The 18,962-nt window shown below is 34.9% G+C and overlaps 1 protein-coding gene across 1 annotated transcript; it reads left to right on the top strand.

Annotated features, from left to right (window-relative positions):
• Positions 1-12,192: 12,192 nt before the first annotated feature.
• LOC141376695 (uncharacterized) lies at positions 12,193-17,481 on the top strand. The gene is made up of 4 exons (XM_087273520.1): positions 12,193-12,447; positions 12,971-13,123; positions 13,376-13,660; positions 16,927-17,481. The coding sequence occupies exons 1-4, from the start codon at positions 12,276-12,278 to the stop codon at positions 17,241-17,243; spliced, it is 927 nt and encodes a 308-aa protein (XP_087129646.1). The 5' UTR covers positions 12,193-12,275; the 3' UTR covers positions 17,244-17,481.
• The last annotated feature ends 1,481 nt before the right edge of the window (positions 17,482-18,962 follow it).

Raw genomic sequence — 18,962 nt, 5'->3', positions numbered from 1 at the left:
AAAAAAGAATGATGCATTTTATAGCTGGATCTGGTTTTATTACATTCTGAATTGGACGTTGAAAATGAGCTTATCTCAGCCAGCAGAGAGGTCAAATCACAGTAATGCAAACTCAGTCAGAGACATAGATTTTCACTTGCAACTTGCTTTAACATGTTTAACAGTGCATGAAATGTTGTCTAAAACAAAAAAGAATGATGCATTTTATGGCTGGATCTGTTTTTATCACTTTCTGAATTGGACGTTGAAAATGAGCTTATCTCAGCCAGCAGAGAGGTCAAATCACAGTAATGCAAACTCAGTCAGAGACATAGATTTTCACTTGCAACTTGCTTTAACATGTTTAACAGTGCATGAAATGTTGTCTAAAACAAAAAAGAATGATGCATTTTATGGCTGGATCTGGTTTTATTACATTCTGAATTGGACGTTGAAAATGAGTTTATCTCAGCCAGCAGAGAGGTCAAATCACAGTAATGCAAACTCAGTCAGAGACATAGATTTTCACTTGCAACTTGCTTTAACATGTTTAACAGTGCATGAAATGTTGTCTAAAACAAAAAAGAATGATCCATTTTATGGCTGGATCTGTTTTTATCACTTTCTGAATTGGACGTTGAAAATGAGCTTATCTCAGCCAGCAGAGAGGTCAAATCACAGTAATGCAAACTCAGTCAGAGACATAGATTTTCACTTGCAACTTGCTTTAACATGTTTAACAGTGCATGAAATGTTGTCTAAAACAAAAAAGAATGATGCATTTTATGGCTGGATCTGGTTTTATTACATTCTGAATTGGACGTTGAAAATTAGCTTATCTCAGCCAGCAGAGAGGTCAAATCACAGTAATGCAAACTCAGTCAGAGACATAGATTTTCACTTGCAACTTGCTTTAACATGTTTAACAGTGCATGAAATGTTGTCTAAAACAAAAAAGAATGATGCATTTTATAGCTGGATCTGGTTTTATTACATTCTGAATTGGACGTTGAAAATGAGCTTATCTCAGCCAGCAGAGAGGTCAAATCACAGTAATGCAAACTCAGTCAGAGACATAGATTTTCACTTGCAACTTGCTTTAACATGTTTAACAGTGCATGAAATGTTGTCTAAAACAAAAAAGAATGATGCATTTTATGGCTGGATCTGGTTTTATTACATTCTGAATTGGACGTTGAAAATTAGCTTATCTCAGCCAGCAGAGAGGTCAAATCACAGTAATGCAAACTCAGTCAGAGACATAGATTTTCACTTGCAACTTGCTTTAACATGTTTAACAGTGCATGAAATGTTGTCTAAAACAAAAAAGAATGATGCATTTTATAGCTGGATCTGGTTTTATTACATTCTGAATTGGACGTTGAAAATGAGATTATCTCAGCCAGCAGAGAGGTCAAATCACAGTAATGCAAACTCAGTCAGAGACATAGATTTTCACTTGCAACTTGCTTTAACATGTTTAACAGTGCATGAAATGTTGTCTAAAACAAAAAAGAATGATCCATTTTATGGCTGGATCTGTTTTTATCACTTTCTGAATTGGACGTTGAAAATGAGCTTATCTCAGCCAGCAGAGAGGTCAAATCACAGTAATGCAAACTCAGTCAGAGACATAGATTTTCACTTGCAACTTGCTTTAACATGTTTAACAGTGCATGAAATGTTGTCTAAAACAAAAAAGAATGATGCATTTTATGGCTGGATCTGGTTTTATTACATTCTGAATTGGACGTTGAAAATTAGCTTATCTCAGCCAGCAGAGAGGTCAAATCACAGTAATGCAAACTCAGTCAGAGACATAGATTTTCACTTGCAACTTGCTTTAACATGTTTAACAGTGCATGAAATGTTGTCTAAAACAAAAAAGAATGATGCATTTTATAGCTGGATCTGGTTTTATTACATTCTGAATTGGACGTTGAAAATGAGATTATCTCAGCCAGCAGAGAGGTCAAATCACAGTAATGCAAACTCAGTCAGAGACATAGATTTTCACTTGCAACTTGCTTTAACATGTTTAACAGTGCATGAAATGTTGTCTAAAACAAAAAAGAATGATGCATTTTATGGCTGGATCTGTTTTTATCACTTTCTGAATTGGACGTTGAAAATGAGCTTATCTCAGCCAGCAGAGAGGTCAAATCACAGTAATGCAAACTCAGTCAGAGACATAGATTTTCACTTGCAACTTGCTTTAACATGTTTAACAGTGCATGAAATGTTGTCTAAAACAAAAAAGAATGATGCATTTTATGGCTGGATCTGGTTTTATTACATTCTGAATTGGACGTTGAAAATGAGTTTATCTCAGCCAGCAGAGAGGTCAAATCACAGTAATGCAAACTCAGTCAGAGACATAGATTTTCACTTGCAACTTGCTTTAACATGTTTAACAGTGCATGAAATGTTGTCTAAAACAAAAAAGAATGATCCATTTTATGGCTGGATCTGTTTTTATCACTTTCTGAATTGGACGTTGAAAATGAGCTTATCTCAGCCAGCAGAGAGGTCAAATCACAGTAATGCAAACTCAGTCAGAGACATAGATTTTCACTTGCAACTTGCTTTAACATGTTTAACAGTGCATGAAATGTTGTCTAAAACAAAAAAGAATGATGCATTTTATAGCTGGATCAGGTTTTATTACATTCTGAATTGGACGTTGAAAATGAGCTTATCTCAGCCAGCAGAGAGGTCAAATCACAGTAATGCAAACTCAGTCAGAGACATAGATTTTCACTTGCAACTTGCTTTAACATGTTTAACAGTGCATGAAATGTTGTCTAAAACAAAAAAGAATGATGCATTTTATGGCTGGATCTGGTTTTATTACATTCTGAATTGGACGTTGAAAATGAGCTTATCTCAGCCAGCAGAGAGGTCAAATTACAGTAATGCAAACTCAGTCAGAGACATAGATTTTCACTTGCAACTTGCTTTAACATGTTTAACAGTGCATGAAATGTTGTCTAAAACAAAAAAAGAATGATCCATTTTATGGCTGGATCTGTTTTTATCACTTTCTGAATTGGACGTTGAAAATGAGCTTATCTCAGCCAGCAGAGAGGTCAAATCACAGTAATGCAAACTCAGTCAGAGACATAGATTTTCACTTGCAACTTGCTTTAACATGTTTAACAGTGCATGAAATGTTGTCTAAAACAAAAAAGAATGATGCATTTTATGGCTGGATCTGTTTTTATCACTTTCTGAATTGGACGTTGAAAATGAGCTTATCTCAGCCAGCAGAGAGGTCAAATCACAGTAATGCAAACTCAGTCAGAGACATAGATTTTCACTTGCAACTTGCTTTAACATGTTTAACAGTGCATGAAATGTTGTCTAAAACAAAAAAGAATGATGCATTTTATGGCTGGATCTGTTTTTATCACTTTCTGAATTGGACGTTGAAAATGAGCTTATCTCAGCCAGCAGATAGGTCAAATCACAGTAATGCAAACTCAATCAGAGACATAGATTTTCACTTGCAACTTGCTTTAACATGTTTAACAGTGCATGAAATGTTGTCTAAAACAAAAAAGAATGATGCATTTTATGGCTGGATCTGGTTTTATTACATTCTGAATTGGACGTTGAAAATGAGCTTATCTCAGCCAGCAGAGAGGTCAAATCACAGTAATGCAAACTCAGTCAGAGACATAGATTTTCACTTGCAACTTGCTTTAACATGTTTAACAGTGCATGAAATGTTGTCTAAAACAAAAAAGAATGATGCATTTTAAGCTGGATCAGGTTTTATTACATTCTGAATTGGACGTTGAAAATGAGCTTATCTCAGCCAGCAGAGAGGTCAAATCACAGTAATGCAAACTCAGTCAGAGACATAGATTTTCACTTGCAACTTGCTTTAACATGTTTAACAGTGCATGAAATGTTGTCTAAAACAAAAAAGAATGATGCATTTTATGGCTGGATCTGGTTTTATTACATTCTGAATTGGACGTTGAAAATGAGCTTATCTCAGCCAGCAGAGAGGTCAAATCACAGTAATACAAACTCAGTCAGAGACATAGATTTTCACTTGCAACTTGCTTTAACATGTTTAACAGTGCATGAAATGTTGTCTAAAACAAAAAAGAATGATGCATTTTATAGCTGGATCAGGTTTTATTATATTCTGAATTGGACGTTGAAAATGAGCTTATCTCAGCCAGCAGAGAGGTCAAATCACAGTAATGCAAACTCAGTCAGAGACATAGATTTTCACTTGCAACTTGCTTTAACATGTTTAACAGTGCATGAAATGTTGTCTAAAACAAAAAAGAATGATGCATTTTATAGCTGGATCTGGTTTTATTACATTCTGAATTGGACGTTGAAAATGAGCTTATCTCAGCCAGCAGAGAGGTCAAATCACAGTAATGCAAACTCAGTCAGAGACATAGATTTTCACTTGCAACTTGCTTTAACATGTTTAACAGTGCATGAAATGTTGTCTAAAACAAAAAAGAATGATGCATTTTATGGCTGGATCTGTTTTTATCACTTTCTGAATTGGACGTTGAAAATGAGCTTATCTCAGCCAGCAGAGAGGTCAAATCACAGTAATGCAAACTCAGTCAGAGACATAGATTTTCACTTGCAACTTGCTTTAACATGTTTAACAGTGCATGAAATGTTGTCTAAAACAAAAAAGAATGATGCATTTTATGGCTGGATCTGGTTTTATTACATTCTGAATTGGACGTTGAAAATGAGTTTATCTCAGCCAGCAGAGAGGTCAAATCACAGTAATGCAAACTCAGTCAGAGACATAGATTTTCACTTGCAACTTGCTTTAACATGTTTAACAGTGCAAGAAATGTTGTCTAAAACAAAAAAGAATGATCCATTTTATGGCTGGATCTGGTTTTATTACATTCTGAATTGGACGTTGAAAATGAGCTTATCTCAGCCAGCAGAGAGGTCAAATCACAGTAATGCAAACTCAGTCAGAGACATAGATTTTCACTTGCAACTTGCTTTAACATGTTTAACAGTGCATGAAATGTTGTCTAAAACAAAAAAGAATGATGCACTTTATAGCTGGATCTGGTTTTATTACATTCTGAATTGGACGTTGAAAATGAGCTTATCTCAGCCAGCAGAGAGGTCAAATCACAGTAATGCAAACTCAGTCAGAGACATAGATTTTCACTTGCAACTTGCTTTAACATGTTTAACAGTGCATGAAATGTTGTCTAAAACAAAAAAGAATGATGCATTTTATAGCTGGATCAGGTTTTATTATATTCTGAATTGGACGTTGAAAATGAGCTTATCTCAGCCAGCAGAGAGGTCAAATCACAGTAATGCAAACTCAGTCAGAGACATAGATTTTCACTTGCAACTTGCTTTAACATGTTTAACAGTGCATGAAATGTTGTCTAAAACAAAAAAGAATGATGCATTTTATGGCTGGATCTGGTTTTATTACATTCTGAATTGGACGTTGAAAATGAGCTTATCTCAGCCAGCAGAGAGGTCAAATCACAGTAATGCAAACTCAGTCAGAGACATAGATTTTCACTTGCAACTTGCTTTAACATGTTTAACAGTGCATGAAATGTTGTCTAAAACAAAAAAGAATGATGCATTTTATGGCTGGATCTGGTTTTATTACATTCTGAATTGGACGTTGAAAATGAGCTTATCTCAGCCAGCAGAGAGGTCAAATTACAGTAATGCAAACTCAGTCAGAGACATAGATTTTCACTTGCAACTTGCTTTAACATGTTTAACAGTGCATGAAATGTTGTCTAAAACAAAAAAAGAATGATCCATTTTATGGCTGGATCTGTTTTTATCACTTTCTGAATTGGACGTTGAAAATGAGCTTATCTCAGCCAGCAGAGAGGTCAAATCACAGTAATGCAAACTCAGTCAGAGACATAGATTTTCACTTGCAACTTGCTTTAACATGTTTAACAGTGCATGAAATGTTGTCTAAAACAAAAAAGAATGATGCATTTTATGGCTGGATCTGTTTTTATCACTTTCTGAATTGGACGTTGAAAATGAGCTTATCTCAGCCAGCAGAGAGGTCAAATCACAGTAATGCAAACTCAGTCAGAGACATAGATTTTCACTTGCAACTTGCTTTAACATGTTTAACAGTGCATGAAATGTTGTCTAAAACAAAAAAGAATGATGCATTTTATGGCTGGATCTGTTTTTATCACTTTCTGAATTGGACGTTGAAAATGAGCTTATCTCAGCCAGCAGATAGGTCAAATCACAGTAATGCAAACTCAATCAGAGACATAGATTTTCACTTGCAACTTGCTTTAACATGTTTAACAGTGCATGAAATGTTGTCTAAAACAAAAAAGAATGATGCATTTTATGGCTGGATCTGGTTTTATTACATTCTGAATTGGACGTTGAAAATGAGCTTATCTCAGCCAGCAGAGAGGTCAAATCACAGTAATGCAAACTCAGTCAGAGACATAGATTTTCACTTGCAACTTGCCTTAACATGTTTAACAGTGCATGAAATGTTGTCTAAAACAAAAAAGAATGATGCATTTTAAGCTGGATCAGGTTTTATTACATTCTGAATTGGACGTTGAAAATGAGCTTATCTCAGCCAGCAGAGAGGTCAAATCACAGTAATGCAAACTCAGTCAGAGACATAGATTTTCACTTGCAACTTGCTTTAACATGTTTAACAGTGCATGAAATGTTGTCTAAAACAAAAAAGAATGATGCATTTTATGGCTGGATCTGGTTTTATTACATTCTGAATTGGACGTTGAAAATGAGCTTATCTCAGCCAGCAGAGAGGTCAAATCACAGTAATACAAACTCAGTCAGAGACATAGATTTTCACTTGCAACTTGCTTTAACATGTTTAACAGTGCATGAAATGTTGTCTAAAACAAAAAAGAATGATGCATTTTATAGCTGGATCAGGTTTTATTATATTCTGAATTGGACGTTGAAAATGAGCTTATCTCAGCCAGCAGAGAGGTCAAATCACAGTAATGCAAACTCAGTCAGAGACATAGATTTTCACTTGCAACTTGCTTTAACATGTTTAACAGTGCATGAAATGTTGTCTAAAACAAAAAAGAATGATGCACTTTATAGCTGGATCTGGTTTTATTACATTCTGAATTGGACGTTGAAAATGAGCTTATCTCAGCCAGCAGAGAGGTCAAATCACAGTAATGCAAACTCAGTCAGAGACATAGATTTTCACTTGCAACTTGCTTTAACATGTTTAACAGTGCATGAAATGTTGTCTAAAACAAAAAAGAATGATGCATTTTATAGCTGGATCAGGTTTTATTATATTCTGAATTGGACGTTGAAAATGAGCTTATCTCAGCCAGCAGAGAGGTCAAATCACAGTAATGCAAACTCAGTCAGAGACATAGATTTTCACTTGCAACTTGCTTTAACATGTTTAACAGTGCATGAAATGTTGTCTAAAACAAAAAAGAATGATGCATTTTATGGCTGGATCTGGTTTTATTACATTCTGAATTGGACGTTGAAAATTAGCTTATCTCAGCCAGCAGAGAGGTCAAATCACAGTAATGCAAACTCAGTCAGAGACATAGATTTTCACTTGCAACTTGCTTTAACATGTTTAACAGTGCATGAAATGTTGTCTAAAACAAAAAAGAATGATGCATTTTATAGCTGGATCTGGTTTTATTACATTCTGAATTGGACGTTGAAAATGAGCTTATCTCAGCCAGCAGAGAGGTCAAATCACAGTAATGCAAACTCAGTCAGAGACATAGATTTTCACTTGCAACTTGCTTTAACATGTTTAACAGTGCATGAAATGTTGTCTAAAACAAAAAAGAATGATGCATTTTATGGCTGGATCTGTTTTTATCACTTTCTGAATTGGACGTTGAAAATGAGCTTATCTCAGCCAGCAGAGAGGTCAAATCACAGTAATGCAAACTCAGTCAGAGACATAGATTTTCACTTGCAACTTGCTTTAACATGTTTAACAGTGCATGAAATGTTGTCTAAAACAAAAAAGAATGATGCATTTTATGGCTGGATCTGGTTTTATTACATTCTGAATTGGACGTTGAAAATGAGTTTATCTCAGCCAGCAGAGAGGTCAAATCACAGTAATGCAAACTCAGTCAGAGACATAGATTTTCACTTGCAACTTGCTTTAACATGTTTAACAGTGCATGAAATGTTGTCTAAAACAAAAAAGAATGATCCATTTTATGGCTGGATCTGTTTTTATCACTTTCTAAATTGGACGTTGAAAATGAGCTTATCTCAGCCAGCAGAGAGGTCAAATCACAGTAATGCAAACTCAGTCAGAGACATAGATTTTCACTTGCAACTTGCTTTAACATGTTTAACAGTGCATGAAATGTTGTCTAAAACAAAAAAGAATGATGCATTTTATAGCTGGATCAGGTTTTATTACATTCTGAATTGGACGTTGAAAATGAGCTTATCTCAGCCAGCAGAGAGGTCAAATCACAGTAATGCAAACTCAGTCAGAGACATAGATTTTCACTTGCAACTTGCTTTAACATGTTTAACAGTGCATGAAATGTTGTCTAAAACAAAAAAGAATGATGCATTTTATGGCTGGATCTGGTTTTATTACTTTCTGAATTGGACGTTGAAAATGAGCTTATCTCAGCCAGCAGAGAGGTCAAATCACAGTAATGCAAACTCAGTCAGAGACATAGATTTTCACTTGCAACTTGCTTTAACATGTTTAACAGTGCATGAAATGTTGTCTAAAACAAAAAAGAATGATGCATTTTAAGCTGGATCAGGTTTTATTACATTCTGAATTGGACGTTGAAAATGAGCTTATCTCAGCCAGCAGAGAGGTCAAATCACAGTAATGCAAACTCAGTCAGAGACATAGATTTTTACGGTAACACTTTAGAATAACTATCCGTTTTAGCTAGTTTATAAATCATTAACAAACTGTTAGTTAACAGGTTATAAGTGACTTGTTAAATAATAGTTAATAGTTTGTTAATTGTTTATAGCTATCCGTTTTAACTAGTTAATTGACTATTATTAAACTGTTAGTTAACAGTTTTTAAATGGCTTGTTAAATAATAGGTAATAATTTGTTAATTGTTTTTAACTATCCGTTATAACTAGTTAAAAGATTATTAATAAACTGTTAGTTAATGAGTTATAAATGACTTGTTAAATAATAGTTAATAGTTTATTAATTGTTTTTAACTGCCTTGTAGATGGCCAATAGATAACTTACAAGCTGTTAGTTAACAAGTTATAAATGACTTGTTAACAGTATTTTAATGATTTATAACTATACATAATACATTAGTAATAGATCATGAACAAGCTGTTAGTAAATTACTAACTAAAGGCTTGTTAAGTATCAGTTAATAGTTTAAATATGTTATTGGGACGTTATTCTAAAGTTGCAACTGTTCATCATTTATTAACTGTTAGTAAATGAGGAATAGTTGCAACTTTAGAATAACGTCCCAATAACACACATAAGCTAATAACTAACACTTAACTAATATATTAACTTACACTTTACAGATCAGTTGTTCATAGTTTGTTAACCATCTACTAATACCGGTGAAATTTTTTAGAACAGCAAATGATGGAACAAGTTCAAGCTACAGAAATTTGATGTGATATTTAAAATATTATTTTTTGTACCTTAATCTTGTTCCACTCATAGGCTTTTCTGTGTACTGTATTTTACAAAAAAAAAAAAAAAAAAAACTCCACAGATGAAATGTTGAACATTGTGTTTAATGTATAGAAACACACATGGCAGAACAGCAGTATACAACAGAATATAAACCCATGAGGTTTGGGCACTTTTGGGGCTAAACTCTGGATAAACAGAAATTCTGAGGTACATGTCCATACATCACAGCAATGTCATGAATTATCCTTCCTAACGGCCCTTTGCGATGTTTTCGGGCAAGCCACTCATGCCATTCAATAACTCTGAGATGGTCTACCAGTAACTCCTCTGTACGATTCCCCCTGAGTCTCCACACATTTTCCTTAACCGTTCTCCAGGCCCTCTCTATGTGCTGAGTATGTGCACCTGTTTGGGCATCAACATATGACACACTGTGATTGACAGTGAAATGGGTGTAACCTAGCTGAGGTAAAGCATTGCGATAAGCCCGCCACTCATCACTTATTATTGTCGATCCTACTTTGACATGGTGAGCTATAAGTGGCACTAGATCTCCCCTTCTTCTTCTCTCGACTAAGCGAAGAACAGGCTTTGCATGTCTTCTCCCTCTCCGGTTCACACCTAGCATCCCAAACACCCACTTCTTCCTCTTCCACCCACCAGCCATTCGTCCCCGTCCATACTGTTGAAGCATAAAATATTAGGAATTATTATTTTTTTTTAAACAAAATTAATAATCTAGTATTCAATGGTAATTTGCATTATTATCTTAATAATAGTGGTTGCCTTTCTTTTGTGTCTAAAGTGGCTCTCATCAACGGTGACAAACTGCTGGCGCCCCCCAATGTATTGGCCTCTTGCTTGCTGATATCTGTCCATTGCAGTAGTGCATACATCTCGCAGCTTTTGAGCCATCTTGGACAGGGTTGCTGAGCTTCCAGAAATGTCGTCATTAATCATGTCCACTTGACGTAGATGCAGGCCTTGTGCAAATCTGATAGAACCATGAAAATAATTATTATAGCACAGGTATTTTGATCTTTTTAGTTTGAAAGACATAGTTTGCATCAACTGCACTTAATGTGAAAATTGTCCACTGTTGTGTAAACAAAAACAGCATCAATGATGGAAAATATGTTTTGGAATTCTATACAGAGCTCTATCAATACATTTAGGACTTATAATACTGTAGGATATTTGTAAAATCTTTCTTATATTAATATTCATTGCCAGAGCGTATAGATTGAGAATGCTAATTGTCATTGAGCTTCAAGAGGTAGGGTCAGACACTCATGTTGCCCCACCAGGCCTAATGCTGACCGACACAGCATCCTATAAATTACAGCAATTAAACATATTTCCTATGTTGCCTATCATAAACATTTTCCATTAAACTGTTAAGAATTCAAGCTGTAAATTACACCTTTTAGCAAAATTAATCACAAAAGTGAAAAAACTCCAAGCACCTGTTATCATCATGAGTCTAGAGATGCTACATAACATAATAATCACAAGCTTTAGTACATAGTCTCCAGTTTTTGTTTATGACAGCATAGTTATACAGTATTTCTATTGAACTAAATACTTTTTTATCATAGACAGACAGACTAAAACTCTATAACTGTGCCATAGCATACCTGTACACAAAGCGCATCCAGTTGAAGAGGGAGACCTTTGACTTGCTGAACATAGATTTGTGTCTAATTGACCTCTTCAGTTTCCTCCTTCTGTGGTTATGGTTTTTGCAAACCCTGAAGAAATACACAAATAAAGATATGGATGACACAGGCCAGGGTAGTGGTCAGAACAGTGATTCGCAAACATTTTCATGTCAAGGACTCCCAAATTAATGTGTATTTAGAATCTAAAAATATTTTGTGCCAGGAACCCCCATAAAATGTGAGTTATTATGTTTCTAAAGTGTTTCATTTTTTCAGTATTTTGTTCTAAAAACAGCAGATCTATAAGCGCACATTTTGACGTGTGATTTTGTACATTAGTATTAGTGCAGTGTACAAAAGTGTATTTCTAGAAATTAATGTAAACATGAATTAAGATATATTGGGCACTCCTATCAGCTCAGATTAAATATAGTTAAATTAAATTTCATTTTCACTAGAATTCTGGACCAAAATGCCCATGTATGTTGTCATTTCATGCAATAAGAATTAACTTACCATGCATAGTTGTCCACACAAACTGATTCCTTTAATTTCATCTTGTGTTTGCATTTTTGACATCTCATCCATCTTCTTAGAAGCCTCTTCTTCTGCATCCATTCAATTATTTTTCTGTGTCTTCTTTTAGAATTAGTTCTGCCTTCTATAAGCTCCCTTAGCTCAGTGGCTAAACCAGGCATTTTTACCTACGATTTTACAATATGACAAGCTTCCCGAGTCTCTGTGACTAGCTAGTAGCTCCCGCCGGATTGTTTGAATTTAATTTGAATATTATAGGTCGGGGGTGACGAACGTGAAACAAGCCAATCGTAATTCTATTCGCGGGCTGGAGGAGGAGCCATCTGGCCTCCTCCATCATATTGGCTCGTTATCAACTTGTCAATCACCAACCTGTGAACCTACACAGACACTCCCATCCTACGATTAGCTCGCATTAGCATTGATGAAGAATGAATACGCGGTCTGGTAAAATGTCCGGTACCAGTGTTCCCCGCGGTGACGCGCAAAATAGCGAGATAAATCCAGGTACTGTCTGGAGAAAGAAATCAACAGCGGGTACTTCCAGTAAAAAGAAAGCCACGCGTGTGGACCATGCTGTGCACATGGACAACAACGATGACGGTAAGTAACGTTAAGACTGTTTGCTCTCTTTTCATTAAAGATGTAAAGATGATCAGGATAACACGGACTAATAGATATGTACTGCATAATACAAACAGATTAGTGAAGTGTCCAACTAATTGTGTGTATGTGTGTGTTGCGCGCTTTTTATTGCGTCTGTCGTGCGCCAGTATGCTGTATATGGTCGAGCTGGTAAAACTTAGTCTAGACTAACTGAATTGGTTGCAAAATAGTCAAACAATAATATGCTTTAACTCAATGTTTAGTCAAAATATCAAGATATATATTGTACCATTACCATGACATATCCTAAAATACTGTATACTGTATGTATATAATGATAGTACATATCCATTCATATATTCACTGATGATGGATGATAGTTATACACTTATGTTCACTCATCCAGAGAGCCGGTGCAGATATCTAGAGCCAGCTGGTCATTATTTTGTTTTACCTTCATCTGGCTCTTTTGATTAGAGCTTTTTTTTAATGTTCTATCATTTCTATTTATTTATTCCAGATACTGAGGCAACAGTAGCTCCAACTGCATTTTTACATATTAAGAATAAGCAGCTTCAGATCTGTGAGGCCAAGAAGAAGCAGCACACAGTCACAGAAAAAATCAGTGACCTGACAAAGGAGACAGACTCCCTCCAGCAACAAGTTGGTCAAAGTAAGTAGGCCTAACACTTTCTTGGGAAAACATGTTTGCACACCTGACAATCATACTTGGGTGCTTCAAAAAAAAAAAAAAAAAAATTAAGTGGTATAAAGGCCAACATTTCACGGTGACAAGACCTTCATCCGAGCATAAGCGTGTTATTACCCAAACAATACACAGTTAATATCTGGAAGATAATAATAATCGACTTGTATCATCATAGTTTGTAATGCATTTGTTATTGTATTTTCTATTATGTTGTAGGCACAGATGACGGTTGGACAATTGACACATCTTCCTCTGCCAAGTTGTCTCCTGGTGCATCTTCTTTCTCTTTATCCTCCAGTCCATCCAGCTCCTCTTCGTCCTCAAGTCCATCCAGTTCCTCTTCATGCAGCTTATCATCCTCATCAACTGATTCTTCTGATTCAGACAAGAAATCAAAGAAAAGACGCAAGAAGAAAAAGAAGCACCACCACCAAAGTCACAAGAAAAAGGACAAGAGGAAGAAAAAAAAGAAGGAAAAAAGGCACCATGGCAAGCGCAGAGGTAAGTGTAAAGAGAGAAAGGAAATAAGGCTGCTCCCCTCTGTGTGTGTCTCTCTATCAGTCTATCTATTTCTCTTTGTCTCTCTCAATTTAATTCAATTAAATTCAAAGCGCTGTATTAGTATGACCGTTAAAATACAGTGTTGGCAAAGCAAATAACAGCAAGTCAGACAATAGACATCTGTGTCTGTCTCAATTCAGTTCGATTCAATTCAATAATTGCTTTATTGGCATGACAAATGTTACAAATGTACTGCCAAAGCATTTATAAAGTTTACATTAAAAAGAACGGAGTGACACAGTGGCGCAGTAGGTAGTGCTTTCGCCTTACAGCAAGAAGGTCGCTGGTTCCAGCCTTGACTGGGTCAGTTGGCATTTCTATGAGGAGTTTGCATGTTCTCCCCTTGTTCACGTGGGTTTCCTCCAGGTTCTCCGATTTCCCCCACAGTCCAAAGACATGCGGTACAGGTGAATTGGATAGGCTGTCCATAATAGGATGTCCATAGTGTATAAGTGTGATTGAGTGTGTATGGATGTTTCCCAGAGATGGGTTGCAGATGGAAGAGTAAAAAAATATGAAAACATATGCTGGTTAAGTTGGCGGTTCATTCTGCTGTTGCGACCCTAGATTAATCAAGGGACTTACGTTACGTTAACGCATGAAATTCATTTGAAATAATTAACGCTTTAAAAAATGTTAACGCAATTAACGCAGTTGCTGTTTTTTTTTACTTCCTGTTGTGCCCGACGTGTGGTAAACATGCAAAGAAATATGGATAAAACCAAGGAAGCATTTTTTGAAGGCAAGTTTCAGTATAAAACAATTAATGTCGCATCACCAGGCTCTCCAGAGTTTCATGCAATTTAATTAAGTTGATGAAAGTTTCATTTTTATCTTTTGACTTTTGTTTTAATGGAATTTGATACCGCATACCGATTGGAAAGAAAAACCTCCGCATTCTGTGACTCGGTGGTCCTTTAAAGTGATCAAATCGCTGCTTACATAGTAGACTCTTAATAGAAGTATTATCTTAATCATATTAAAATCGGAGAATTGGTGTCTTATGTAAATGTAGGCTACAAAGAAAGTGTCAATGAAGTCACGAGCTGTCAAAGGCATTCCAATGCCTTTCAGCATGAGCCCTCCAATGTTTCAGTAAGTTTGACGTGTTTCCTCCTTAAACGCAACGAAAGCGTGTTATACGTGCTGTTGTGTCAGAATCCTTGTGAAATACAGCCATACTTTAGAACTCTTAGTTTAAGCAAATTTGATGAATGCGATCATGCGTGTCGCTCCCTGCGCAGTCCTGCGGGCGTTATGTGTGTGTGTCTGTCTTTGAGTGTGTTTGTCAGGCCCATGCACAGAGCACAGACCCTTACAGGAGCAGGTGCTGCAATGCGATCGCAAAGGGAAGAGCAAGTGCCTCCTGAGAGGGGCACCTAAGCCAATGAGGGCAGAGGGGTACGTGGCTCTAGCCACCGGGCCAACCCTCTGTGCACGGCCCTGGTCTGTGTGTCTGTGCGCGCAAACAAAATTGTTTCTACTTTATAATAAATGTTCTCAACTCACAGCAATACAACTTTACAATGAGTACAATTGTTTGTATTCAATTCTTTATTATTATTATTATTATTATTATTAATAATTTTAATTTTCCAACTTCCCTATCTGCAATGCCTGTATTTTGGCATTTTTTGCAGTCCACTTAAAATCCAACTTGGAAATCAATGTTTTTTTTTTTTTTTTTTATTGGCATTAATTGTTTTAAAATTCAATTTGCATTAACATGCCTGTGTTTTAATTTCTGTAATAAATATGGCTGTCAAGCCAGGATCTTGATGGTTTATTGTGGTGTTGTTTACATGAAGAAATCTGTGTTACAAGTTAAACAAAAATTCAAATAAAGAATTGTATTTTGAATTTAAATAGTTTTTGTCTTGCGTTTACATTAATTTTACATTAGAATAGCCAAAATTACAATTTTCAGTCTTTTAAATGCGATTAATCGCGATTGATAAAAAAAAGTGTGATTAATCAGTTAATATTTTTTAATCGATTGACAGCACCACTATATATATAATAAATCAGAATAAACTGCATTTAACAATCAACATTTTAGGATAAAACAGTAGTAATAATCAGTAAATTTACAATGATTAATTTATAATAATCTACGTGTGTCTCTCTCTCTCTCTCTCTCTCTCTCTCTCTCTCTCTCAAATCAATTCAATAATTGCTTTATTGGCATGACTAATGTTACAAATGTATTGCCAAAGCAGTTTTAAAGTTTACATAAAATACACAAAATAAAAAACAGTAAACACAGTAAATAGTAATAGTAAAAAATATATATATTTATATATAATAATTAAATAAAATATCAACATTACATCATATTATTCAATATATCACATTAATATTCAATATATTATTTTATTATTCAACATATATTATTCATACAAATCAATACAAAAATAATAATAGATTAGAATAAAGTGTACATTTAACAATCAAAATTTTAGTATAAAACAGTAATAAAAACAATAACAGTATATTTACAGTGATTCATTTATAATAATCTAGGTGTGTGTGTGTGTGTGTGTGCTCCTGTTTTTATTGGTCTGCTCTCACTTTTTGTGTCAGGCAATAATATATAATGCCGCTAGAAGGACACAGTCAATTTTTTCCATTAGTAAATATCGAAGCTGAGTTTTATTTTCTAACTCTGTAAATTGTGGGTAAATGCTCTGTGGTTTGGGGTAAAATGTTTCTCTGATCTCCGTCTCCACCTCTGCCTGGGCACAGTGTGCGCAGATGCGTCTCTCTCGAGGTTGCCAGTTTTGTCTGTATCTGCCCGTCTCTACAGTCAGACTGAGCACTCAGCCTGTATTTGGTCATTGTTGTTCTTAGTTTACTGTCCTTTACTGCGCTCAGATATGTTGCTGTGGTATAATCTCTATTTAGGTTTAAATAACATTTAAGTTTACTTTGTTTTCCGGCTGCTTCATTCCAGTAAATCAGATACTCTTCAGATACTCTCTCTCTCTCTCTTTGTCTCTCTCTCTGTCTCTCTTTCTCTCTCTCTCTGTTTAAAGTTTATTTTCCTAAATGCACTTCCTGGTGGGTATGTTATCTTGGACCCTACAATTGCTCGGTGCTCATGTAATCTTCATTACTTTTTGCAACCCCTTTGCATCTGTTTGCGTGTTTCACTTGTTCAATTCACTACTTGTAAGCTTGTTATACTAAATTTCTATCCGTTTCAGCACGTCATCCTGAGGAGGTCATCAAGAGATACAGCAAAGTCCTTAAGGCGTACAAGAAAGGAAAAAAGCTGAGTGTGGCATATCGAAAGGTCGGTGTTGACCGAAATACCATCGTCGCCAATGCCCCAATCTGTGAGCTGGCTGTTGTGGCCCCGAAGAAGTACAAGGAGTTGCTGGTTGCTCATACACCACAGCAACGACTTCAAGACTTTGCAAAAAAATGTCTGGAAGTGTTCAATAATGATCCAAACCTTTTAAGGGATGTTGAACATCAAAAGAAAAAGGGAAAACTGATTCCTTTGTCTACAAAAGCTTAGGTGTTAGGATGGTGCCCTAGAGCAGTTTGGTTGTGGCTTGGGTCTGGTTTACTCAGTATAGAGGGTCTAAGGTGTGATTAAAATATGTTCATATCAATATTGCCAATGGCTAGATTTTTATTTATTTTGTTTTCATGTTTAGCACCAAAAGTGCCCAAACCTCATGGGTTTGTATTTTGTTATATACTGCTGTTCTGCCATGTGTGTTTCTATACATTAAACACAATGTTCAACATTTCATCTGTGGAGTTTTTTTTTTGTTTTTTTTTTTTGTAAAATACAGTACACAGAAAAGCCTATGAGTGGAACAAGATTAAGGTACAAAAAATAATATTTTAAATATCACATCAAATTTCTGTAGCTTGAACTTGTTCCATCATTTGCTGTTCTAAAAAATTTCACCGGTATTAGTAGATGGTTAACAAACTATGAACAACTGATCTGTAAAGTGTAAGTTAATATATTAGTTAAGTGTTAGTTATTAGCTTATGTGTGTTATTGGGACGTTATTCTAAAGTTGCAACTATTCCTCATTTACTAACAGTTAATAAATGATGAACAGTTGCAACTTTAGAATAACGTCCCAATAACATATATAAACTATTAACTGATACTTAACAAGCCTTTAGTTAGTAATTTACTAACAGCTTGTTCATGATCTATTACTAATGTATTATGTATAGTTATAAATCATTAAAATACTGTTAACAAGTCATTTATAACTTGTTAACTAACAGCTTGTAAGTTATCTTTAGCCATCTACAAGGTACAGTTATAAACAATTAACAAACTAGTAACTTTTATTTAATAAGTAATTTACAACTCATTAACTAACAGTTTATTAATAGTCTATTAACTAGTTATAACAATAGTTGTAAACAATTAATAAACTATTAACTATTATTTAACAAGTCATTTATAACTTATTAACTAACAGTTTATTAATAATCTATTAACTAGTTATAACGGATAGTTAAAAACAATTAACAAATTATTAACTATTATTTAACAAGCCATTTATAAACTGTTAACTAACAGTTTAATAATAGTCAATTAACTAGTTAAAACGGATATTTATAAGCAATTAACAAATTATTAACTATTATTTAACAAGCCATTTATAAACCATTAACTAACAATTTATTAATAGTCAATTAACTAGTTGTAACGGATAGTTATAAACAATTAACAAACTATTAACTATTATTTAACAAGTCACTTATAACCCATTAACTAACAGTTTGTTAATGATTTATAAACTACCTATAACGGATAGTTATTCTAAAGTGTTACCATTTTCACTTGCAACTTGCTTTAACATGTTTAACAGTGCATGAAATGTTGTCTAAAACAAAAAAGAATGATGCATTTTATGGCTGGATCTGGTTTTATTACATTCTGAAATGGACGTTGAAAATGAGCTTATCTCAGCCAGCAGAGAGGTCAAATCACAGTAATACAAACTCAGTCAGAGACATAGATTTTCACTTGCAACTTGCTTTAACATGTTTAACAGTGCATGAAATGTTGTCTAAAACAAAAAAGAATGATGCATTTTATAGCTGGATCAGGTTTTATTATATTCTGAATTGGACGTTGAAAATGAGCTTATCTCAGCCAGCAGAGAGGTCAAATCACAGTAATGCAAACTCAGTCAGAGACATAGATTTTCACTTGCAACTTGCTTTAACATGTTTAACAGTGCATGAAATGTTGTCT

Source organism: Danio rerio, chromosome 11 (assembly GCF_052040795.2).
Source record: "Danio rerio strain M-AB ecotype USA chromosome 11, GRCz13ab, whole genome shotgun sequence".
NCBI lineage: Eukaryota > Metazoa > Chordata > Actinopteri > Cypriniformes > Danionidae > Danio > Danio rerio.
Note: the sequence above shows the minus strand (reverse complement) of the source record. Positions and strands in the feature narration are given on the sequence as shown.

Excerpts from the sequence above, each read along its gene's own strand:
- LOC141376695 (XM_087273520.1), top strand. The coding sequence starts at position 12,276 with ATGAATACGCGGTCTGGTAAAATGTCCGGTACCAGTGTTCCCCGCGGT. Across the intron at positions 12,448-12,970 it reads CATGGACAACAACGATGACG|ATACTGAGGCAACAGTAGCT; the intron begins GTAAGTAACGTT and ends TATTTATTCCAG. Across the intron at positions 13,124-13,375 it reads CCAGCAACAAGTTGGTCAAA|GCACAGATGACGGTTGGACA; the intron begins GTAAGTAGGCCT and ends ATTATGTTGTAG.